The sequence below is a fragment of the Heteronotia binoei genome, chromosome 7 (genome assembly GCF_032191835.1).
Source record: "Heteronotia binoei isolate CCM8104 ecotype False Entrance Well chromosome 7, APGP_CSIRO_Hbin_v1, whole genome shotgun sequence".
NCBI classification, from domain to species: domain Eukaryota; kingdom Metazoa; phylum Chordata; class Lepidosauria; order Squamata; family Gekkonidae; genus Heteronotia; species Heteronotia binoei.
The window spans coordinates 124707749-124733580 of record NC_083229.1 but is presented as its reverse complement, the minus strand read 5'-3'; the positions used below and the strand labels follow the sequence as shown (position 1 = coordinate 124733580).

The 25832-nt window shown below is 46.2% G+C and overlaps 1 protein-coding gene across 1 annotated transcript in view; it reads right to left on the bottom strand.

The window, feature by feature from the left end:
* Nucleotides 1-2980: 2980 nt before the first annotated feature.
* The window catches only part of LOC132575492 (cadherin-9-like), a 144198-nt gene continuing 121346 nt past the window's right edge, over nt 2981-25832 (bottom strand). The window contains exons 6-11 of the mRNA XM_060244295.1: nt 25245-25498; nt 21790-21926; nt 19166-19287; nt 9853-9970; nt 8947-9198; nt 2981-3598 (exon numbers count right to left, since the gene is read on the bottom strand). Coding sequence (XP_060100278.1) covers nt 3111-3598; nt 8947-9198; nt 9853-9970; nt 19166-19287; nt 21790-21926; nt 25245-25498 — 1371 coding nt within the window. The 3' untranslated portion in view covers nt 2981-3110. The remainder of the gene's footprint in view (nt 3599-8946; nt 9199-9852; nt 9971-19165; nt 19288-21789; nt 21927-25244; nt 25499-25832) is intronic.

The following is a 25832-nucleotide window of genomic DNA, read 5'->3' as shown; positions in this document are numbered from 1 at the left end:
TAAAAACAAACCAACCACTGCAGCATGGAGAGTAAACCACAAAGAAGTGACGCCACAAGTACGGTTGAACTATCACCCAATACTACGTTGCAAGATAAATATATAATAAATAGTAACAACGTGAAACCATAGCCGATAAACAATATAAACATTACCAGCACACAAGGTTTAAGTAGACATTCAGCGGGATGCTTTTCTGTTTCCAATATTTATGAAAGGCTAATTTCAAAAAGGCTGAATTCCAAATTTATGAAACGCTGACTCATAAACTGCTGCTACATGGACATTTAAGAGAAGTTCCTGAAGTATGGAAACATCATCTTTGGAAATGTCTTTACCTGTGAATGATACAGTCAGGTTTGACCACTATATGAGGATGTAAACATTTGTCAATGACGGGGCAGAATTTGTCGGTGACAGGGGAAGAGAGCCGGTTTGGTGTAGTGGTTAAGTGTGCAGACTCTTATCTGGGAGAACCGGGTTTGATTCCCCACTCCTCCACTTGCAGCTGCTGGAATGGCCTTGGGTCAGCCAGAGCTCTGGCGGAGGTTGTCCTTGAAAGGACAGCTGCTGTGAGAGCCCTCTCAGCCACACCCACCTCACAGGGTGTCTGTTGTGGGGGAGGAAGGTAAAGGAGATTGTGAGCAGCTCTGAGACTCTTTGGAGTGGAGGGCGGGATATAAATCTAATATCTTCTTCTTCTTCTAGCAGGAGCTCCTTTGCATATTAGGCCGCACAGCCCTGATGTAGCCAATTCTCCAAGAGCTTACAAGGCTCTTTTTTGTAAGCTCTTGGAGGATTGGCTACATCAGGGTATGGCCTAATATGCAAAGGAGCTCCTGCTAGAATTCCACCCCGGTCAGTGATATTAATCAGCTCTGAACCTGAAGTAGAGTGTTGGAAATGGAGAAGCAGGATCAACCTTCCATAGTCCATCCAGTCGAATTTGTATTACAGCCTTGTGTGCTGGTAAGATTTATATTGTTTATCATATACGGTTACACCTGTTGATATACTTACCTTGCAACACAGTATTGGGTGATTGTTCAACCTTACTTGCGGTGTCACTTCTTTGTAGTTTAAGGCCTCATTTATGTCAGATCCGGCCTTCGTAGCAAATGATTTTGACACCCCTGCACTAGAGAATAATGAGATTAAAATTCACTGCCACAGGAGGTGGTGGCAGCTACAAGCATAGATGGCTTCAAGAGGGGATTGGATAAGCATATGGAGCAGAGGTCCATCAGTGGCTGTTAGCCACAGTGTATTGATGGAACTCTCTGTCTGGAGCAATGATGCTCTATATTCTTGGTGCTTGTGGGGGGGGGTCGTCACAGTGGGAGGGCTTCTGGTGTCCTGGCCCCACTGTTGGACCTCCTGATGGCACCTGAGTTTTTTTGGCCACTGTGTGACACAGAGTGTTGAACTGCATGGGCCATTGGCCTGATCCAACATGGCTTCTCTTATGTTCTTATGTGACACAGAGTGTTGAACTGCATGGGCCATTGGCCTGATCCAACATGGCTTCTCTTATGTTCTTATGTGACACAGAGTGTTGAACTGCATGGGCCATTGGCCTGATCCAACATGGCTTCTCTTATGTTCTTATGTGACACAGTGTTGAACTGCATGAGCCATTAGGCTGATCCAACATGGCTTCTCTTATGTTCTTATGTGACACAGAGTGTTGAACTGCATGAGCCATTGGCCTGATCCAACATGGCTTCTCTTATGTTCTTATGTGACACAGAGTGTTGGACTGGATGGGCCATTAGGCTGATCCAACATGGCTTCTCTTATGTTCTTATGTGACACAGAGTGTTGAACTGCATGAGCCATTGGCCTGATCCAACATGGCTTCTCTTATGTTCTTATGTGACACGGAGTGTTGGACTGGAGGGGCCATTGGCCTGATCCAACATGGCTTCTCTTATGTTCTTATGTGACACAGAGTGTTGGACTGGAGGGGCCACTGGCCTGATCCAACAGGGCTTCTCTTATGTTCTTATGTGACACAGAGTGTTGGACTGCATGGGCCATTGGCCTGATCCAACATGGCTTCTCTTATGTTCTTATGTGACACAGAGTGTTGAACTGCATGGGCCATTGGCCTGATCCAACATGGCTTCTCTTATGTTCTTATGAGATCTGAACCGGAGCCATCGCCATTGCTCCAGAACCATAAAAAGTCAGCCACCTTAATGTATCTCCACTGTGTTGTCATCTGACCTTGTAGCGCCACAGCCATTCGTGCTGGGATTGCGTGATCCCCAGTCTCTGTTGTGATCTAAACATTTCATCTTTAAAAACAAAACAAAATCACAAACCCCAGTAGTTACAATATATAGTTTTCCCTCTTCTTGTCTAAAGGATGGCATGCCGAATAAATACAATAGCGTTTCATTGATAAATACTAATTTATTTAATAAAAATACAAAAATAGAAATATACATATATAAAAATATCATGAATCCACACACAGACATTCTTTTATTCAATAAATATGGCAGTAATAGTCATTCTTATCTTTATAACGTATAGTCAAATTATAACATGGGTACTTGACCCACATAGTAGTAAAAGTAAAACGAGAAGTTCTTTTTTAAGAAAAAAAAAGAGTGAGAAAATGTACATTTTAATAATAAAGGCACAAAAAGCCTTTTTAGGTACTAAGTGCTGAATAACTTCTTTCCAAATCTTAGGCCAAAAGTGTGAAATATAGCTTCCCCCCCCCCTTCTTTTAGAAAACCTAACCATTTCCATTCACGTTGAGTTATTAATTAAGCAAACCCTTACTAAGACAAACACCTATTTGCATTTTTCCAAGTAAGAGGATGTAGGTCACTTTTAGCTAGTTACAGAGGCATTAATCCCATGAACACAGACCAAGAAACACAGTTCGATTCTCAGGATATGATCCAGTACTTCATGGTCTTCCATATATATGCGGAAATTTCCTCCACATCGGACTGCCTTTTGTCTCTCCTGTGTCCAAGAGCACTATGTATACATTTTGAGTCTGTATACATAGAGCCATCTCATTTTAAAAAAATGGGCAGCCCCTCTGACACGGAAATCTCTATGCACACTGGAACCGCTGGAAAGGTGTTTCAGTCTTGGTCACTCTCATCTCCGCCGTACATGTCTGCTAACTTTTTAAACCTAGGCCCCCAGTCGCTGAGGTAATCGTAATCTTGGTTGCTCTCTGTAGTGAGCGATTCCAAAGAGCTAAGTGAATTGGCCACCGAATCATTCCCTTCATATGCGTAAGTCGCTAAGGAATCGTACGGAGGCGCAGTCGGATCCAAATCGTTCTCCTTTAGCCTTCGGTGGATAAAATCTTGGACATCAATGTTTTCCCACAGCGGTGCAGTCCTCCTGATTTGGAAGATCGTTTCGGGCATCACGTCTCTTCTGATTTTGCTTTCTTCTCTGGCTTCTGGGTTTCGTAGTGTTCCGATATCAAAGGCTTGGGTGTCTTCTTCCCCGCCTCCCTCATCGTTGTAGGTCACGATATTGTCCCGGACATCATCTTTGGAAACAATCAAAGGCTCTTTCTTCCTCTGCCGTTTCATGGCTGCAAATAGCACGACTAAAACTGGAAGTGCAAAAAAAAAAGAGCTGATGAGTGGGTTAGCCAAGCACATGACCAAACAAAAAAGCAAGTTCTAAAAGTAAGGTAAAATTTTGACCAGGATTTACACCAAAGTGAGAGACGCAGTGTGCATTGAGGGGGTGGTCAGTACATCACTCTACATGTGCCTAAGCAATGCACTTTTTGTGTCGGAAAAGCCGAGCAGGAGCTCATTTGCATATTAGGCCACACCACCTGGCCTGGGAACATGTGGCTGACACATGGTGGGTCGGACCAGCCACAGCTCTCCTCCAGAGCTTGCACAAGGGACTATCTTTACCTTTTTTTTTTTTACTCCAAAGTAGCCAATCCTCCAAGAGCTTACAGAGCTCTTAGTAGGGGGCTTCCTGCAAGCTCCAGGAGGACTGGCTACATCAGGGGTGTGTGGCCTAATAGGCAAAAAAGGTCCTGCTAGAATTCCTTACAGGGCTCTTTGTACAGGGCCTGCTGTCAGCTCCAGGAGGACTGGCTACATCAGGGGTGTGTGGCCTAATAGGCAAAGGAGGTCCTGCTAGAATTCCTTACAGGGCTCTTCTCACAGGGCCTGCTGTAAGCTCCAGGAGGATTGGCTACATCAGGGGTGTGTGGCCTAATAGGCAAAGGAGGTCCTGCTAGAATTCCTTACAGGGCTCTTCGTACAGGGCCTGCTGTAAGCTCCAGGAGGATTGGCTACATCAGGGGTGTGTGGCCTAATATGCAAAGGAGGTCCTGCTAGAATTCCTTACAGGGCTCTTAGTACAGGGCCTGCTGTCAGCTCCAGGAGGATTGGCTACATCAGAGGGGTGTGGCCTAATATGCAAAGGAGTTCCTGCTACAAAAAAAGCCCTGTTTATTTGTCGCCACGGCGCAGCGGACCTTGTTGGATCTTGCCTACAGTCTGCTGAGGATTTTTTCTTCTTCTTCTTTTTCTGTTTACGTTGCTTACACAAAGCTCGGATAGCGCTGAGAAGCTGTTTCTCTCATTGTCTGTGAGGAACGAGGACTGCTTTCTCATTTTGGGGGGTTATTTTTCCCCCCCCTTGTCGACAGAGAGTGCCTTCACTGGCTCTTCAGACGATGCAAAGTGAGCTGCCTTCAGCACTCTTCAGCTTACTGTAAGCAACAATGCTTCACTCCAGACTTACAGATTGGCCCTTAACAGCTTGCTCTTCAGAGAAGTTGCTGCCGTTTTAAGGGACGCAAAGTGTTATTTCCTCTTGGAAATCTCTGTGTTAGGCAGGGTTTCTTTTTTTTTTTTTTGCAGCAGGAACTCCTTTGCATATTAGGCCACACCCCTTATGTAGCCAATCTTCCAAAAGCTTACAGGACTCTTCTTACAGGGCCTACTGTAAGCTCCTGGAGGATTGGCTACATCAGGTGGTGTGGCCTAATATGCAAAGGAGTTCCTGCTACAAAAAAAGCCCTGGTGTTAGGGACATTTTATGAATGAGTAAGACTCTCTCATCAAGTCCACTGCAGTATTTAGGTGCTTTGTTGTTACTGTTTCCTTCCCAGGTATGGTGCTAACATTATTGTTATGGCTGTCTAAATCGTTGTTACTTTTGGACTACTTTTTTCATGTATCTAATCCCCAGGGGTGAAATTCTAGCAGGAGCTCTTTTGCATATTACGCCGCACACCCCTGATGTAGCCAATCCTCCAAGAGCTTACAAAAAAGAGCTACAACAGGGGTGTGGCCTAATATGCAAAGGAGCTCCTGCTAGAATTCCCTCCCTGCTAATACCCATTGGTGGCCTCATGATGTATATTAGGAAATATGTGTAAAATAGAGCCCCCTACTTCTAGGATAGATGTTCCCAGGAGTCCAGGGTGGTCTCCCTTTTTTCTACAATATGTATGTCCCAGTCTCCCTTATTGCTACTCTATGTATGTCCCAGATACTTTAGGTCTTATAAAGACGAACCGTTCCCTATTTATAGAGAGGCATCGGGGATGTAGTGATAATCTCTAATTAAAACAAGTTTTAGCCCTCTTCAGGGTTTTTTTGTTGTAGAAAAAGCCTAACAGGAACTAATTTGCATATTAGGTCACACTCCCTGATGTCACCATTGTTTCATACAGGGCTTTTTGTAGCAAGTTAATTGATAGACTTTTTAATGTTGAGTTAGCAGAGAACCCTTTTTTTCCCCTTCCGTAATATAACAAAGCAGCTGGCAGGCAGACTGACCTTGGGAGGTGCAGGCCTGGAACTGGATGAGTGCTCTGTTCCCAGGCCTCCTCCTCCCTCTGTTTTTCTCAGTAGAGTATTACAATCTAAGCCTGGGGTGTCAAACATGCGGCGCGGGGGCTGAATCAGGTCCCCAGAGGGCTCCTATCAGGCCCCTGAGCAACTGGCTGTCATCTGCTTCCTTCTCCCTCTCTCTTGTTCCCTTCTGCATCACAGCTTGCTTTGCCAGGCTTACTCAATCACACAGGAGCTACAGAGCAAAACCTCTGTTTTCACCATTGACTGAGGCTCCTCATTTGGGGAGGAAGGGGGAGAGGCAGAGCTTGCTTTGACAGGCTCTCTCTTAATCACACAGCAGAGCTACTGAGCCAAGCCTCTCTTCCTTCTATTGGCTGAGGCTCCTCCCCATCCTGGTCCCCTGGGGAAGGAAGAAAATAGTCAGAGCTTCTTTTGCCCAGTTCCCTGGATCCCATGGGAGAAATACAAAGAAAGCACCTTTAAGATCAACAAGTGCTAATGTTTGAGGCACCTCCCCCTCATGGTCTCCTGGGGAGGGAGGGGAAAAGTCAGAGCTTCCTTTGCCCAGTTCCCTGCATCACACAGGAGAGATACAAAGAAAGCACCTTTAAGACCAACAAGTGCTAATGATTTAAGCATGTTTTATTATAGGGTGGTTTTTTTTTAAAAAATATAGTCATGTTTGTCTGTGTTCTTTTAAAAAAAGTTTATATCTCTGCTACCTAATCTTAAATAGGTACACACATGGCCCGGTCCAACGAGGTCTCACTTATGTCAGATCCGGCCCTCATAACAAATGAGTTCAACATCCCCGGGCTACAGTTTAGTTGAACTGCATCAGCAGAGAGCTTTGGGGCTGTTGATCCAACATATGGAATTAGATCCAAAGCCCTGGTAACCTGCTGGAAGCTTGACACCTCACAGGAATGCAAAATATGCTCGTTCTGCTGCAATAGGAGCAGCAAGTAGCATGGAAGAAGACAGGGGACTTCCCCACATTTTTATTTTCCTCAAAGCTTGCATTCTCAATAAAACGTTGTTGGTCATAAAGGTGCTACTGGACTGTGTTCTATTCATTGCTCTCACTTTAGTGTTCTTGCTTCTTCAGAGTTTTCTTTTCTGTTCTGCATGCTTTTTGCTCCCTCTAGTGGTCAATTCAACATTACACTGCTTTATGTCTGGAATATCTTCCTGCAGAATTAAACTGCAGGTTTTTAGGCTGGACGTAAAACAATGTAATATCGACTCGACCACTAGAGGGAGTAAATCATGTGTGGAACAGAAGCCACCCCTTGAAGGAAGAGGAACACACAAATGAGAACGACTGAGGAAAAGCCTAGGGAATGTGTCTCCATGCCCTGCCCCTGCTCCTGCCCTTCCTCTTTCAACCACATCATATTAGTGCACAAGCACCAATAATCACACTACCCCCTCATGCAACTTTGAACTCCCATTTCTCCTCCTTTCCACTTTCTTGATGGAGCTGCACTGTAGCGACAGTGCATCTCATATGGGAAAGTGGAAAGAAACACACTATAAAGGCTGTTGAAGGCTTTCATGGCCAGAGTTCATTAGTTGTTGTAGATTTTCCGGGCTGTATGGTCATGGTCTTGGCACTGTAGAACCTGACATTTCACCAGCAGCTGTGACTGGCATCCTCAGAGGTATAAAAGAGAAGGCTATACCTCTGTTATATAGAAGTATAGTATTATACCTCTGAGGATGCCAGTTAAAGCTGCTGGCAAAAATGGTATAACACTATACCTCTATATCAGGGGTGGCCAACGGTAGCTCTCCAGATTTTTTTTTTTGCCTACAACTCCCATCAGCCCCAGGCAGCATGGCCAATGGCTGGGGCTGATGGGAGTTGTAGGCAAAAAACATCTGGAGAGCTACCGTTGGCCACCCGTGCTCTATATAGCAGAGGTCTAACCAGGCCTCAGATTCAGCAGGAGCTTATAGGAGCACAGCTCCTGAACCTTCCTGATGGTTCCCCCTCTTCCTCCCCACCTACCTTGCCTATTGAATAGTAGATTCAGCTGCATAGCAACCCCTGGATTAGGAGAATGGGCAGCCAGCCAGCCACTAGGGTCTTTGCTATGCCCTCGGCAGCCCTCATGAATCCCTGGAATAGCCCACACCACCCTTTCTTCACTTCTTATGTGATTTTGAGTGGCAGATGGCTTGCTGGCCTTTTGATTGGGCGGGGAGTGGCCCAGGAAAGCCTTGCACGCTTGGGCTTTCCTTTCTTTCATCGAGTTGCTTTTGGCTGGGGGGACGGCATATGCTAATGAGTTATGCTAATGAGCACCACCTCCTTCTTTTGTTTTACAAAGCGAATGCTGGGTATAACCTTCTGTGTTATGCCTCTGAGAATATTGGTTACAGCTGCTGGCAAAATGTCGGGTTCTACAATGCCAAGACCATGGCCATACTTCCTGGAAAATCTACAACAGCACTGTAAAAGGTAAAGGTAGTCCCCTCTGCAAGCACCAGTCGTTTTCGACTCTGATGATGATGATGATGATGATGATGATGATGATGATGATGATGATGATGATATTATTGGATTTATATTCTGCCCTATACTCTGAATCTCAGAGTGGCTTACCATCTCCTTTATCTCCCCCCCACACACAAAACACACACCCTGTGAGGTAGGTGGGGTTGAGGGAGCTCTCATGGAAGCTGCCCTTTCAAGGACAACTCTGCGAGATCTATGGCTGACCCAAGGCCATTCCAACAGCTGCAAGTGGAGGAGTGGGGAATCAAACCCGGTTCTCCCACATAAGAGTCCATGCACTTAACCACTACACCAAACTGGCTTAGAGGGAACACTGTTCCCAACCCAGAGCTGGCAAGTCAAACTATATGTGCATGCAGGGGTGGAATTCTAGCAGGAGCTCCTTTGCATATTAGGCCACACACCCCTGATGTAGCCAATCCTCCAAGAGCTTACAAATAAGAGCCCTGTAAACTCTTGGAGGATTGGCTACATCAGGGGTGTGGGCCTAATATGCCAAGGAGCTCCTGCTAGCATTCCACCCCTGTGTGCCTGTACCAGTCTCAAATAACCTATTTTAAAAATCACAAAAGCAGAGGAGGAAAAGGGGAAGGAGTTGCTTACCCAGCAGAATAATGATGCAGAGCAAAATGGCGATGAGAGCTCCCGTGCTGAGGCCGGCTGGAAGGAGCAGAGCTTCGGCGTTGCAGGACTGCATGTTTCCCCGGCTGTCACAGGCGCACACCCTGATGGTCAGCGTGCCGGTGCTACTCTGGATGGGGTAGTCGTTATCGAATATGACCACCGGCAGGAGATAGGTATTCATTTTATGGCGGCTGTATCCATTCCTTCGGGTTATCACTCCTGCTGTGTTATCTGGGCCGGAAGGATGAGAGAAAAGCAAAATGACATTCAGGAGCTTTCAGGGAAAAGACTAAGGGTGTTTTTACATTCAGTTTGATCCAGAGTTTTAGAGTCTTCAAATTGCCTGCCACTGTTCTGCTTTAATTATTTTCCTTTTACATTTAAGTGTTTCTGTTTGGGTGGGGGGGCGAGGTATCTCTGATCAGAGGGCAGCCGGAATACCAGTGCTTAGCTAAATGTATACGATTGCTTGGAAATGGTGTCAACATGGCAAAAACAATACAAATTTAAATTGCTAGATGAGGCAAGCAATGATATGTAAAAATTTCAAGCGCTGTCAGTTCTCATGCAAATTACTGCACCTTGTGGTGGCTTTTGGAGGAGTCTCTTAAAATGCATGAAAACTTCTACAATACAAGTTTGAAACGCCTGTAGAGAAAAGACCAGATCAAAACTAGGGTGGAGAGAAAAATGTTGCAGCAGCAGCTCTGAAACGCATCTCACCGAAACAAATGTAGATGCTTCGGGCAGCAACGATGCAAAACAGTTGCGAGAACGTTACGTAATGTAAAAGGTGAGTTTCCAATGCGGTGATAGAGAGTCACAAACTGTCAGTGTAAAAACACCCTAAGAAAGGGCATTCGGGGACGAGGATGCCAAACCCACCTTTGTTGTCTATGATAGAGAAGTTGGGATGGATGGTGTATTCAGGCACCAGTTCAAAGAAGAATTTGTGTCCACGAGGGGGGTCGTCTTTGTCCACTGCGCTCACAGTTTGTATGAGCTGCCAAAATACAATGGGAAATCGTCGTTAGAAAGGATTAAAATAAACTTCCCTTTTTCAAATTCTCTGATAAACCGTCTGCTCTGAGACGTGTGTCAAGCATCGATATTTCTCAATAATTGTTGAATTAAAAGTTGCTTTATTGTAGAAACTCGGAAGCTTTACCAAGGACATAATCCTTGGAAGTAATGACGTATACATGGTTACATAGTTACTATATAGGATTACTTCAAAGGATAGCATAAAGATGCAATTTGAGTAATGGGTTCAAAGGTTCCTACACAGTATCTATTTTATTACTAAGAAATTTAGGCTATTAAAACCATCTCCCTTTCTCACACTTCTCCGAGACCTGATAAGAACTGTTTGTGTGAATCTGGGGGAGAGGCACCTCACAGCTTTACCAGCTAGGCGGTAGCGTAAACATCCTTGGGCTAGATAGATTTACTGCTTGCCCAACCGTTGTAAAGAGGAGGGGGGTGGTAGATACTAGTGGCCTGTTCTCTGTCTAAGAAACCATCATGGCACTTAGAAACATGCATGCTTGACAACGTGGCTGAAAGGGCTTATGGAGAAGCAAGCCAGTAGACTTTTGCACTTGTCGTGTAGCACTAATACAGCTAATTGATTCATATAATTGAGCTGATATATCTAATTGGAGGAGAATGTTATGAATACTGTGGACCACCATAAAAAAGGGCAAAGAACTGGGTTCTCAATCAAATCAAACGTGATCTCTCCTTAGGAGCTAAAAAAGATCACACTGAGGCTATTACTTAGGTGACATTCGAAGAAGACAAGATTCAGTGGAAAAGACAATGGCGTAAGGAAAAGCTGAAGGCAGCGAGAAAAGAGGAAGACCCAACGCAAGATGGATTGGCCCACTCAAGAAAGCCACAGTCCTCCATTTGCAAGACCAGAGCAAGGCTGTTAAGGATAGGATGTTTTGATGGACATCAATTCATAGGTAGATCCAGGTGGGCAGCCACGTGGGTCCGAAGCAAAAGAACAAAGTTGGAGTCCAGTAGCACCTTTAAGACTAACGAAGTTTCATTCAGAATGTCAGCTTTTGTGCGCATGCACACTTCATCATTGTCTATGGGCGCAAAAGCTTACGTTCTGAAACTCTATGGTTTTTACCAGCAATTCCTAGAGAGGCATGCTATCACTTTTTGGGTTTTCACTGGAAGAGTTGTCACAAAATCGCAGCCCTAGAAAGCCAGCAGTGTGAGAAGAAACTGATGGAAGAAAGTGCTGTCCAGTCTTAAAAAAGGCATAAGTGCCATTAAGACAATGCAGGTAGGGGTTAGATACACACAATTATTATTTGTTATAGTTCATTCTTAGTTTGCAATTCTTCTCATCATCATCTCTTGCCTTATTGATTCGCGGGGCACGTATTGGTTTAATGGTTGGCTTAATTGATTAGACATTTTACCCCGCTTCTGCAAATGCTCAAGGTGGCTTGGGAAAATTAAAACACAAAACTTCCCAAAATACAACACCTGCATCAACAGAACAGCACAGGCTTGAAGCCAATTGAAAAGCATACCCAGAAAATCAGCGCAAGCTAAACTCTCCACCTTCCCAAACGAACTGCTTGACTTCAAACCTTTTCCTGAAGGCCAGGGCAGTAGATAATTGAACCTTGATCTGGAGGTTAATTCCATAATTTTGGGACTCTGGGGAGGGACGGTGGCTCAGTGGTAGAGCATCTGCTTGGGAAGCAGAAGGTCCCAGGTTCAATCCCTGGCATCTCCAAAAAAGGGTCCAGGCAAATAGGTGTGAAAAACCTCAGCTGGAGAGCCTGGAGAGCCGCTGCCAGTCTGAGAAGACAATACTGACTTTGATGGACCAAGGGTCTGATTCAGTAGAAGGCAGCTTCATATGTTCAAACCCATTCTGCTAACTTTAACTTCTGGTAAGGTAGTAAACTTTTTGCATACAGCCTTACGTGTGGAGTAATCTAACATTTAGAGTTGTTCTAACTTTCAGGTAAATTTAACATGGTGCTTCCAGTCCTTTTCTGGGAACACCCTTCTCTCCCTCAGGTTTTGTCTCAGATATTCTAACTTCAGACCTCCTACTCTTATTTTTTTTTTTGCTTGACAACCCCCAGTCCAGTCTTTTTGGAACTTGGAGATTCCGTAGAGGAGAGGTCCTTGCAGCTGCCCTGCAATTTTGGGGCCTCTCCCTCAGACCCCCTCCCCTCCAGCTGCCTTTCACTGTATTCTATTTTGCCATTGACTTCAATGGTCCATAAGATATATTAGGGCCGTATATTTGGCAATAGCTGAATATCTCCCGTATATTTGGCTTATTGCTGGATATGTTATCCAGAGGTATTCGGCTATGCTGAATACGTTGGCCCCAAACAATGTCCCCTCTAAGCTGAGTTAGCGTGAGCTAGCTCACAGGTTTTAGCCTCCAGCTTACACATTTTGGTCTTAGCTGAGGAAGGATGACCCCAGAGAACATTAATTGATGCAGGAGCTCACAACTTTAATGCCAGGAGCTCACAAAGTAGAATTTTTGCTCACAAGATTCTGCAGCTTAGAAGGAACATTGGCCCCAACTATCACTGAATCTGAATTTTGCCGAATTTTTTTGTCGTTGCACATCCCTAATCCCTGCTTTCTACTTCCCACTGCTGATGAGCTTTCCACTGAACCAGAGGCAAGAAAAAACAGATTTGTTTCTACGTGACATCCGCACACAGCTTCTGGTTTCATAATTTTGCGTTCACCTAGAAGCCCATCAGCAAGGGCTTGCTCCATCCAACAGCAGGCAAGCTCAGTGCTCGAAACAATTCTGAGTGCCTCATTCAGCAAGCTGAAGAGCAACCTTTGGAAATCTCCAGCCTTTTCTAATGCCTCAAATTACAACTACTCTGCCCGTGTTGTCAAGTGGGGTTCAACTCCCCACTCAGATCTCAGGGATGAAATGGAATTCTCAGATGCAGCTGCGGTGGGGGAAATATTAGAATTATTGGAGTGAGTGACTCAGCGTGCCTGGACATTAGGAGGTGCTCGTGGCGCAGAGCGGTAAAGCTGCTGTACTGCAGTCAGAGCCCTCGGCTCATGACCTGAGTTCGATCCCAACAAAAGCTGGTTCAGGTAGCCAGCTCCAGATTGACTCAGCCTTCCATCCTTCTGAGGTCAGTAAAATGAGTACCTAGCTTGCTGGGGTGGGGGGGGGGAGTGTACCTGACTGGGGAAGGCAATGGCAAACCACCCCGTAAAAAACCTGCCGTGAAAACGTTGTGAAAGCAACGTCACCCCAGAGTTGAAAATGACTGGTGCTTGCACAGGGGACTACCTTTACCCTTTTTTTTAAAAAAAAATCACTCTAAGTGTGAAAATCTACAGCTGCATTCAGATGAGCCATTTGGCCCAACGCAGCACAGATCTTATGTGTGTGTATAAAGTTCTCTCAGGTTGCAAACTACATTTGGCAAGGGGGATTTCAAGACAAGTGAGAAGCCAAGGTGATTGGCCATTGCCTTCCTCTGCAGAGTCTTCCTTTGTGGTTTCTTTTCTAAGCATTTACTCCTCTTAGCTTCTGAGAGCTAATGAGAATGGTCTATACCTGGGTTTCCCAAACTTTTCTTTCCTGCGGCCCAGTTATTTTTACACTTCTCCTTCATGGCCCACTAAAATTTGGGGATGGAGCCAAGAGGCTTTGGGGGTGGAGCTGGGAGACAGGAATTATGTCATTTCCTGTGGTGTCAAGGGCCAAGTGATGTCACTTCCGGGGCACACTGAACCAAAACTCCACCTTTTCCTGTGATGTCACTTCCAGGGCACTCCCCCAAGCCTGCCACTTCTTCTGAAGTAACTTCATTTTCAGAAAAAAATCTCTCTGAAACTCATGCTGAGCCAAAATGGGAGTGGAAAGTGGGCGGTCCTCTCTTTCCACTCCCAAAACTGCATGCACCTATCTGTTCGTGTGTTCTTCTCCAGTTTGCAAGCACTCCTAATGCCCTTGTTCAATTGCCTGCACCACCTACACACACCTTCCTCAACAGCACTGGCCAGTGTATGCAGTTAGGAGTGCTGTTGCCATTGCCATCAGGAATGACAGCACTGTGTATCACCCACACTGGGCCCTGGCAACTGCTCTACCTCAAAATATCCTGAAACATTTAGTAGGCCCTTCCTTCAGCTGCTACTACTGGAACCCTGATTCAAGCTACAATCAAGCTTGCTTGGTTTCAAGAAAATCTTTCGACAGCTATTTTTCATACTTTTATTTGGTTGAAACACTGGAAAATTGCTGTGAAAGGTAGCAGAGAATTGTACTGCAATTAATAAATTAATTTCCAGTTATATGAAGTTCATACAAGCTTTTTTGTAGTTATTCCAAAAAGGATATTTATGAGAGGCCTGCAGCTTTTTACTGGCTGTTTCCCATGCTTTTAAAAGCAACCTGTTTTGCAGATATTTAGTCAGTGAACTTTTCATCCTTTTTAATATCTACAGGAGGAGTTTAATTTTGGTGTCAGACAGCTGTTAAAAGCAGGACCAGTAAAATGGTGCCAAGTTCATAGTACCATCACTTCCAGTGCTGTTGAGATATACTGCAGTAATCTCCAATAATCTATTTCTGCCCCAAACCTCTTACTCTCACTCACTCACACAGAAATCTCATAGAAAGGCCAGCTGGCTACAACTGGGGGAGCCAACTTTTCATTGGCAGAGCTTCTATGTCTGCAACAACAGTATGATGAACAGAAAAGTTTCATCCAGTAAAAATGGAAGGAAAGAAAGAAAGGGAAAGAATGAAATGGAAGGAGAGGAAAAGAAGACATAGAAAAAAGAACATAAGAGGAGCTATGTTGGATCAGGCCAGTGGACTATCCGGTCCAAAATTCTCTCATACAATGCCCCAAAAGCACCAGAATGTCCACCAGTGGGGCCAGGGCACTAGAAGCCCTTCTACTGTTGCTCCCCCTGCTCTCAGCACCAAGAATGCAGACAGAGCATCACTTGCAGGGAAGGAAGGAAGGAAGGAAGGAAGGAAGGAAGGAAGGAAGGAAGGAAGGAAGGAAGGAAGGAAGGAAGGAAGGAAGGAAGGAAGGAAGGAAGGGAGGGAGGGAGGGAGGGAGGGAGGGAGGGAGGGAGGGAGAAAGAAAGAAAGAAAGAAAGAAAGAAAGAAAGAAAGGAAGGAAGGAAGGAAGGAAGGAAGGAAGGAAGGAAGGAAGAAAGAAAGAAAGAAAGAAAGAAAGAAAGAAAGAAAGAAAGAAAGAAAGAAAGAAAGAAAGAAAGAAAGAAAGAAAGAAAGAAAGAAAGAAAGAAAGAAAGAAAGAAAGGAAGGAAGGAAGGAAGGAAGGAAGGAAGGAAGGGGGGGAGGGAGGGAAAAAAAGCCTTTCTCACCATCAGATGACCCCAGCCAGCAACAATTCTTCCCAGGGGTCATTTGTTAAAAAAAAAACATACCCACTGGAATGCCTACTTCCCACCCCTCCCAGCTGAAAACACACACACACACCCTTCTTTGCCAACCAGGCCTCCTGGGGAAATCTCCCCAAAAGAGCATATTGCAAGGCACATGAAAGCTCATACCTTGAAGAACACTTCATGGGTCTAAATTGCCAGTGGACTCCAGCTTTTGTCTTAAACACTGGGAAGGGAGAAGAAGGAAGGAGAGGCAGCCCAGATCCTCTGTGCACAACATAGAGACAGGGGAAGGAAGGAAGCAGAGCAGAGGTCATGCTTTGCTGGGGGCGGGGCTAGCTTTGGCTTTTCTTGTGACCTGGTAGTGAGGCTTCCATGGCCCGGTACTGGGTCACAACCCTGCAAATGGGAAACACTGGTCTATACAATGCTGCCTTCCCTCCGTACAGACCTTATTTTGATGCTGAATTTGGATGACCTTGCTTCAGATTTGCAGTAGATCTGTTTAGATCGGATAACGTGACACACTGATGGACAGATATTAATTCTGAGCTATGAACCGACTGGTTTTAGCCTTCACGTTTGTGTTTGACAGGACTCATCTTTGGAACCTGTGAAGCTGGTCGCTGATGCGTTTGTCACAGCGACATATTTTGCTGATGGAGGCTGGTCTTCCCAGGCCTTGTGCGGCCTCCAACTGTCTATTCAGATTGTACGTATTTCTTTACCTTCTAAATCCCCGCTGACCACTTCCTACCTCTGAGTCTAGCTTTCTGTCCCCACAGAGGCATTAAAAACACACACTTCTGGAAGAAATGACCAATTCCCGTGAAAAGCCCATTGCGTTGGTGTAGCAGCCAGCCGGATTTGCTTCCTTAAATCATCATCATATAAAGTCACCAGAACTCGTTCTTTCCTGTTTGCAGTGTAACTTTAATTCCTGTGGGTAATCTCAAACTTCCTTGTAGTCATTGATAAAAGGAAAAAAAATCTTTCTGAGTCATCCTCCCACATAACGTAGCTGAGGCCGGGCCAAGAAGAACTACCAGGCAACGTGCGTTTGGGTGTATTTCAAAAAACCTCCCCGCCATGCTTTAGAAAACCAGCCTCTGCTGCAACTGAAGATTCTGTTCTTCCTGCAGTAGCAATTGTTGGTACGGGAGATTAGGGAAAGGTCAGTTTCATCCTCTGAGTCACAATCAAGCCAGACATTCTGCTTCAAGTATGCCGGAGAAGTTCTTCCATGCAGGCATCAAATCAACTGGATAGAAACCTCCCCTTTGTTGAGGCCTTCAAAAGAAGGAAGGGCTACAGCAGCCAAGATAAGTGAGTTAATTTAAACAAGGTGTCTAATTAGAGTTCCGCAATTACAGTCCTGAAAAACACGAGGAGAAAATATCCCGGCAACTGGGGGCGGAGCAGGAAATCTAGCAAATAATCCTGAGGTTCTTAAACATGGATTGCTGATCAGTATTTCATGGAGTCTTTTCCTGTGCTGTGGAACGGGCATACTCTTCTCTCCTCCATCAATCACCTCTTTCTCTTCTCCATCAGTCACTTCTGGATAACTGGATGATGGCATACACGGCAACCTGTCTGACATGTCCCTTCTTGGTGGAATGTAAATGTGGTTCCCTTTGTGTTCGTATAACTTTGATGCTTTGTCGGTGGATACAAACTTGGATCTCATTCATACCTATCTTGATTAGGGGTAAGTTTGTCCGGTCCCCTTGGCCATTGGTGGAGGATGGGGGGGTAGGGCTGCCAGATCCAAATTGGGACACTCCTGGAGATTCGGGGATGGATCCTGTGAAGGACAGGGATCTCAGTGGGGTACAATGCCATAGAGCTCACCCTCCAAAGCATCCATTTTCTCTCTGTAGTCTAGAGAGGAGCTGTAATTCCAGGGGATCTCCAGGTTCTACTCGGAGGCTGGCATCCATAATCAGGAATGATATATCAGCAGGCATAGTGAGTGCATGAGCAAGTAACATAGAGATGGTTAAGCTACCTCAGGGTAACATCTGTCATCCTAGGTGAGAGATAAATGGAAGAAGTAAGAGAACCTGTGTGGTGTAGCGAATCCGAGAGCCACACAACTTCCAGGTTGGCCTTGGGTCAATTAATGTCTTTCAGTGTAAACTATCTCACAGGCTTGTCATTAAGACAAAAGGAGAACAGAGACCAGAAGCTTCGACTCCAAGCTTCTTAGATGAATTATGGAACAAATTATTATCAAGGGAAAAAATTTACACTGGTATGGGGCTGTTACAACACACCCTACTCTGGAGGGCAGTATATATAGAGTTGCCAGGTCCCTGGCTAATGGTGGGTGATGAGGAGGGGACTTACCAGGAGCAGTAGGGAAGTCCATCCAACATGCAGTGACATGTCTATGTCATTGACCATGTGACCTAGAAGTGATTCTATCACTTCCAGGACATAGAGGTGACATTGGTATTTGGACAAAAGCTCTATGATAAACTTGGCTTCCACCATAGAGTTTTTGTTCAATAGCAAACTTCACTCTAGATAAGATTTACCTTTCATAAATCCAAAGGAGGAGCACATTAATACACTTTGCTACCACTGAGGAAGTCGTCGCTTTTTAAGCTGCTTCAGTGATGCCAGAGAACAGGGTGAGTACGAGAGCAGGACAGTTGCCAGATGTGCGCTTCTGAACGTTTTTTTTTTAATTTGTCTGCGGGCCATCCCTGTGTCACCTCAAATCGGCCATCTGGACCAAGCCTTCAACTGGCAACCCATTTGTACAGAGCAACCCAATGTGAGAAATAAACACAGAGGGGAGGGACGGTGGCTCAGTGGTAGAGCATCTGCTTGGGAAGCAGAAGGTCCCAGGTTCAATCCCTGGCATCTCCAAAAAAGGGTCCAGGCAAATAGGTGTGAAAAACCTCAGCTTGAGATCCTGGAGAGCCGCTGCCAGTCTGAGAAGACAATACTGACTTTGATGGACCCAGGGTCTGATTCAGTAGAAGGCAGCTTCATATGTTCAGATGCTTATGAGCATCAACCTTTACTAACTTCTCTCACCGTGGTGGTGTTCTGGTAAAGTGTTATCATGATCACAGGAATTGCTGCTGATAATTGCTGTCTGGAATGATTCTATGGAAAGTGGATTATGGCCAAAATTCATCCCCCCCCTACTATTTTAAACAATGAGGTTGTCTATGCCACTAAAAGGAGTGGATCTTACGAAACCTACAACCTCTAAGAAGGTTGTTGTACTGGGAAAACATTTCAGATTCATTGACATCATGCGCTGAGGCTGTGCTCTTGGTTTTTCCTCTTTCTGAGATTAGGGTTGTGAGAACAGAGATGGATCGCTTTTAGGTGTGGGGTCTCATTAATGGGATGGGCTATGTTTTTTTTCTTTTTGCATCTCTCTCTTTCACATTCCAGTTAAAAACCTTCTGGTTTGCCCAAGTCTTTTAAGAGTTTTTTATTGCCATGTTTTTGTAGGTGTCCCTTATTAATACAGCAGTTCTTCAACTTCAATGTACGTTTCTCTTTTTCTAAGCCACCTCGAACGTTTTGGATGGAGGGGGAGGAATGGTTTAAGGAAGGAAACAAGTATGTTCTCTCCCATTGAGAACTGTTGGTGAAAACATGTGCTAAAGTAGAGAATATTAGGGATTTCTGAATATTTGTTCACACTGTACTAAGCAAAAAAGGATAAGGATGCTGCAATAAGTTTGCTAAATAAATGTACAAGTTAATGGGAAAGAGGAAGCAACAGAAACCAGACACGAGTGTCTTAATACACCGAGTGTATGTTTACCTGTCCGGCTTTTGCATTTTCACAAACAAACGTTTCGTAGTACTTGGCAAATTCTGGTGCATGATCATTTATGTCCAAAATCCTAATGAAGATGGGTGCCTGGGTGCTTTGTTTGGGGTTGCCTGGAATTGAAGAGAGACAATACATACAACATAACCACAGTGCTCCACCGATTAACATACCCAGTACCTGGTCAGAGATGGAAGTTGCAGAGTAAAATTCTTTTCGGCCTTCTTCTGTTTCCTTAAGTGAAGTGTTAGCATGGCTAGTGGTTTTCAAGGTGGGGGGAGAGGGGGAGGAATTTGATTTTGTTTAATATTTGACTTAATTTTAGGAGTGATAATATCTAAGCAATTATGTTCAGTTAGCAGTAGTGCTTTCTTCTAGTACAAGGTGATTTCTCCCCTCGTGGCAGGAAGCCTCTTGCATCAGGATAAGCCTCTTGAGGGTGACAAAGATGGTGAGGGGTCTAAAGACCAAGTCCTACAAAGAAAGGTTGAGGGAGCTGGGCATGTTTAGCTTGGAGAGGAGGCAGCTGAGAGGTGATATGATCACCATCAAGTACTTGAAGGGCTGTCATATAGAGCAGGAGTCCCCAACCCCCGGGCCGGGGACTGGTACAGGGCTGTTGCCTGTTTGAGATGGGCCGCACAGCCTCGCCACCCCTCCCCCCCGCAGCCTCGTGGCACCTCCTCTTCCCCCATTTTCACCATTTTAAGGCCTTCCCTTCCCCAGCCTTAAAATGGTGAAAACGGGGGAAGGAGGAGACAGCGAGGCTGTGCCAACGGCGGTGGCGAAGGAGGAAGGAGGGAAATGGAGGGGGGAAGGTGGTGAGCCTGCACGGACAGTGGCGGCAAAGGAGGAAAGAGGAAAATGGGGGGAGGAGGAGGCGGTGAGTCTGCGCCAATGGCGGAGGCGAAGGAGGAAACAGAGAGGGGAGGCAGCGAGGCTGTGTGGATGGTGGTGGCGAAGGAGAAGAAGAATATATTGGATTTATATCCCGCCCTCCACTCCGAAGAGTCTCAGAGCAGCTCACAATCTCCTTTACTTTTCTCCCGCACAACAGACACCCTGTGAGGTGGGTGGGGCTGGAGAGGGCTCTCACAGCAGCTGCCCTTTCAAGGACAACCTCTGCCAGAGCTATGGCTGACCCAACGCCATTCCAGCAGGTGCAAGTGGAGGAGTGGGGAATCAAACCCGGTTCTCCCAGATAAGAGTTTGCACACTTAACCACTACACCAAACTTAACCACTACACCAAACGGGGAAGGAAAATGGGGGGAGGAGGAGGTGGCGAGGCTGCACAGGGGGCAGAGGAGGGCGGAGGAAATACCACTGTGGGGAGGCCGAATTGGGTCCCCCCACCTTTCTGGCCCTGGGGCCGTGGTCAACAGGCCAGCCCTGGGGCTGGTCCCTGGGGCCAAAAAGGTTGGGGACCACTGTATAGAGGATGGTATGGAATTGTTTTTTGTGGCCCCAAAAGGCAGGACCAGAACCAGTGGGTTGAAATTAAGTCAAAAGAGTTTCTGACTCAACATTAACAGGAACTTCCTGACCATTAGAGCAGTTCCTCAGTGGAACAGGCTTCCTCAGGAGGTGGTGGGCTCTCCTTCCTTGGAGGTTTTTAAACAGAGGCTAGATGGCCATCTGACAGCAATGGAGATCCTGGGAATCTAGGGGGAGGTATTTGAGAGTTTCCCGCGTTGTGCAGGGGGTTGGGCTGGATGACCCTGGAGGTCCCTTCCAACTATATGATTCTATGATTCTTCACACTATCACTGCTCGCAGAATTAAACCATAGGATTTTACCCTTTATTTCATGAGGAGCTGCTAGAAACCTCTTCCAGAATCCACACAGAGTTATTATTCCAAGAATTTGAGTATGTGCGGGAAGGTAATTAATCAAAATGGCACAAAACAAATGCAATGTTGCAATACAGTTATCATTTATAAGTCTTTTTTTTTTTTACCAACTCGCACCTCTATGATCGCATTCAGAGCTTTTCTTGGAGCAAGAACTCCTTTGCCTATTAGGCCACACGCCCCTGATGTAGCCAGTCCTCTAAGAGCTTACAGTAGGCCCTGTAAGAAGAGCCCTGTAAGGAATTCTAGCAGGACCTCCTTTGCCTATTAGGCCACACGCCCCTGATGTAGCCAGTTCTCTAAGAGCTTACAGTAGGCCCTGTAAGAAGAGCCCTGTAAGGAATTCTAGCAGGACCTCCTTTGCCTATTAGGCCACACGCCCCTGATGTAGCCAGTCCTCTAAGAGCTTACAGTAGGCCCTGTAAGAAGAGCCCTGTAAGGAATTCTAGCAGGACCTCCTTTGCCTATTAGGCCACACACCCCTGATGTAGCCAGTTCTCTAAGAGCTTACAGTAGGCCCTGTAAGAAGAGCCCTGTAAACTCTTGGAGGACTGGCTACATCAGGGAGGTGTAGCCTAATATGCAGATGAGCTTCTGCTCACATTTTTTTTTTTTTTTTTACATTTAAGCAGCTGGATTGCGAGTCCTCTGTGTAAGTGACGGTGGGTTATTTTTGTTTCATCACAAGTACAACTTTTGCCCATTTGTGCAATATGCAGAAACTTTAGAAACACTTAAAAGCGCGACACCTCTGTGACTTACTGATTTCAGTGGCTATGACTGTGAGGTTGTGCCATGGGGTTGATTCCCGATCAAGTGTCTTTGAGATGAATATGGATCCATTTCCAGAATGGATGCTGAAGATTCTGTCCAAATCCGTGTGCCGATTCAGAGAGTATCTGTGAAATTACAGCACTTCCATCATGATCTTGGACTGTTATTTATTTTTTTTTTAATGGAAGTTTAAAGTTCTATATATTTGACAAAGGTTTAAAACAATGTACAAAGTTAGCATTTTATTCCAATTGGGAACTCACACCTTTTACAACCCTCCATTAATTCAATTTAACCCCCCCACCCCCGTGAATGATAAGGACTGATTTCCCACTCACCTTACGCCGCTCTCAGGTTCCTCCTCTCAGCGAGGCTTCCTTCCGATTTCACACTCTCTGCCCCGGGGCTGCAGCTAGTGTCGGCTTTTTTTGCGCAGCAAACAGAAACCACTTGTCATGCCCCTGCCGCCCCCTTGGAGGCCTCCTCACTTCCAGCCTCCCCCAAGGGCTTCTGGAGACCAGCTGTGGAGGTCTCAGAACTGAGAAGGGGCTGGGTTACACCACCCAAATCCTCCTATCCCCAGTGGCGCTTTGGGCTCCTCGTCATTTCTCTCTCTCTGGGTAGGCAGCCCTCTCCTTGCATCCACCTGCTTCCTCCTCCCTCTGGGTTGGCCCCGCCCCTCCTTATAAGCCCCAATGCCGACTCGTGGCATCTTGGGGCGTTTCCCGCTCTCTGCTCCTGAGTCGGCTTCCCGGAGGGCTGTGTGGCAGGGCGCAGTGGCGCTGGCTGCCGCGGCTTGGGGGGGGCTCTCCTCAGCTCACTGCTGCCCTGGCCTTGGTCCTCTGCCACAATGGGCGGGTCTCTGCCATGTCAGGTGGCCGCGGGACCTGGGGTGGCCATCGCCTGGTTCCCCGAGCCGCTCCTGCAGCTTTGGGGTGAGTAGGGGGGCCTGGGGTAGTCCCGGTATCTGTCAGGGGGGGCCTCCTTGCTGGTGGTGCTTGGCTGGGCGGGCGGCAGTGGGGGGGGACCCCCTCCCTGGCCAAGTCCCTTCTTGGCCAAGGCAGGACACCACTAAAAGCCAGTGTCTGTTTACCGCGCAAAAACGCCATCACTAGCTGCAGCCCCGGGGCAGATAGTGTGAAATCGGAAGGAAGCCAAGCTGAGAAGAGGTACGTGAGAGCGGCGTAAGGCGAGTGGGAAATCAGTCAAGGTTTTTTTAAAAAAACAATGTGAACAAATATTTCAATTTTATTGTCCTTTCTTTCATAGTAATTTTCAAATAATCTCATTGCAATGCCCCTTTCTTACTTGTACGGAGACCAATTCCCCACTAGCCGTACCTCACTCTCGCTCTCCTCTTCTCAGCGGGGCTCCTGCCAGTTTTCACACAAGCTGCCCCGAGGTTGCAACTCACTCCACCTCTCTCGCACAGCAAACAAGATCTTCCAAAAAACCGGCTTCTGTTTGCTGCATGAAAAAGGCGAAGCTAGTTGCAGCCCTGGGGCAGAGAGGGTGAAATCCAATGGAAGCCCCGCTGGGAAGAGGAGAGCGAGAGTGTGGTAAGGCTAGTGGGAAATCAGTCAGAAAGTCTACCACCCTGCACACCTTCTTTCCCACAGAATTAGGGTTAAGGTTGCAATTAGCTCAAGCCATCACACATCGCTACCTTTCTTGCCTTGTGTATGGGCAAGGAGAGAGCCATTTCACCTCTCAGGTCCTCTGTCAGTCACGGAGATATCAGCAGATACATTAGCCCAGCAATGTATGCGGGTGGGCATCTTTCTCTGAGACAACCAGACCACAGGGTTAAACAAACAAGAAGTTGACTTTATTAATGATTTGGACATTACAGTATCAAGGGTGCGTGGCATATGCAAACGCCACTTTTTTAGCATCTGCCACCCTCCCCTCTTCATTGGTGTAACACTCATTTTATTTTATTTTTTTTAATTGACAAGTGGCATGAGTCTAGCAATATGAGACTATTGCTAGTTTCGGAGTGCAGAATTTAAGACAAAATGGCGGGGGAAGGTTTAAAAGGAGCTGCACGAGGTTTAGTTTCCTGCCGGCATTGACTTGAAAGGGGGATTGGAGAGAAGGCAAATGGCAATCTCCCCAAAGCCCCCCCCCCAAAAAAAAAAATCAGTGCTGCATTCAAACAAAATAAGGGCAGGAGATCATCAGCATAGAATGACATTGCCATGAGATGTAAAGAGAGACAGGAAATGGAGGAGAAACACATGGGTGCCCCTCATGAACCTTTACACTTTTTTTTGAGAATTTTGTGTCCATTAAAGGTTCTAGAACTCTGTTCCACTGTGTTCCCCCAGAAAAAAAGCTCTGGATATGCTAATAGATTCCTCTAGAGACACCTGCTGCGTACACCTTTTAGAAATTATATGTAGAAGAAGACACTGGATTTCTTTCTGCCCTCCAGTTAGAGTCTCAGAGCGACTCACAGTCTCCTTTATCTTCCTCCCCACAACAAACACCCTGTGAGGTGGGTGGGGCTGAGAGAACTCTCACAGCAGCTGCCCTTTCAAGGACAGCTCTGCGAGAGCGATGGCTGACCCAAGGCCATTCCAGCAGCTGCAAGTGGAGGAGTGGGGAATCAAACCCAGTTCTCCCAGATAAGAATCCGTGCACTTAACCACTACATCACACTGGCTCCTCTGACCTTCTCAAAGGAAGTGCGGGGTTGTAACAGTTTTCAAATATTAATATGCTAATAATAATATTCTACTAACAACGATCGCTACAATAGGAATGTGAATCTGTCTTACCATTCGCCTTTATAAATGGCAGGATTTCAACATCAAGAAGAAGAAGATGAAGATATTGGATTTATATCCCGCCCTCCACTCCGAAGAGTCTCAGAGCGGCTCACAATCTCCTTTACCTTCCCCCCGACAATAGACACCCTGTGAGGTGGGTGGGGCTGGAGAGGGCTCTCACAGCAGCTGCCCTTTCAAGGACAACCTCTGCCAGAGCTGTGGCTGACCCAAGGCCATGCCAGCAGGTGCAAGTGGAGGAGTGGGGAATCAAACCCGGTTCTCCCAGATAAGAGTCCGAACACTTAACCACTACACCAAACTGGCTCTTTCAACCACCCTTTCAAGGACAACCTCTGCCAGAGCTATGGCTGACCCAAGACTATTCCAGCAGCTGCAAGTGGAGGACTGGGGAATCAAACCCAGTTCTCCCAGATAAGAGTCCACACACTTAACCACTACACCAAACCGGCTCTCCCAGCTGCTCTCACATCAGCTGCTTAGATATGCTTAACAAGGCCCTCCCAAACACAGTTGCGCTGTTCGAAGTACATAGGCATCAGTGTTAGACTTTGATGCTGTCCTTCTTTTCTTAGAGATATTTGGGGGCGTAAGAGAGGTAGAAACATTTGGTACGTTTTCTTTTTGTGTCCTGGGTGGAAGGAGACTTACTTGATTGCGTTCTTGACTACATCCGGGTCTTGAGCTACCACTTGGCCAACGACACTGCCTTCCCTGGCGTCTTCATCCACTTCGATCAAATTAGAGGGCATGGTAAACACCGGCGGCTCGTCGACGTCTTCCACAAAGACTTTGACAAACGCCGAGTCCTTAAATGGGCCCAGGTGGAAAAAACGTGGATCCAGATGTGTGTTGGTTGCCTCCACCTTGAGGGTGTAGAGATTCTTCTTTTCGTAATCTAATTGCTTGCATGGAAATGTGGGAGAAAGAAGTGCACGCCACATAAACAGGGAGGGAAACAACAAACAAACCTATTTTAGAGGAATCAATCAACAGTACTTTAGGAAACCAGTAATTATGGACTGAAGCCTTTTTTTTTTCCTGGCTATTGATTATTTCTCCCAGGTATAGTTTGTCAAATATATCAGCCCAGCACTTTTTTTTTTTTTGCAGGAACTCATTTGCATATTAGGTAGGGTTGCCAAGTCCAATTCAAGAAATATCTGGGGACATTGGGGGTGGAGTCAGGAGACTTTGGGGGTGGGGCCAGGAGACACTGGGGGCGGAGCCAGGAGCCAG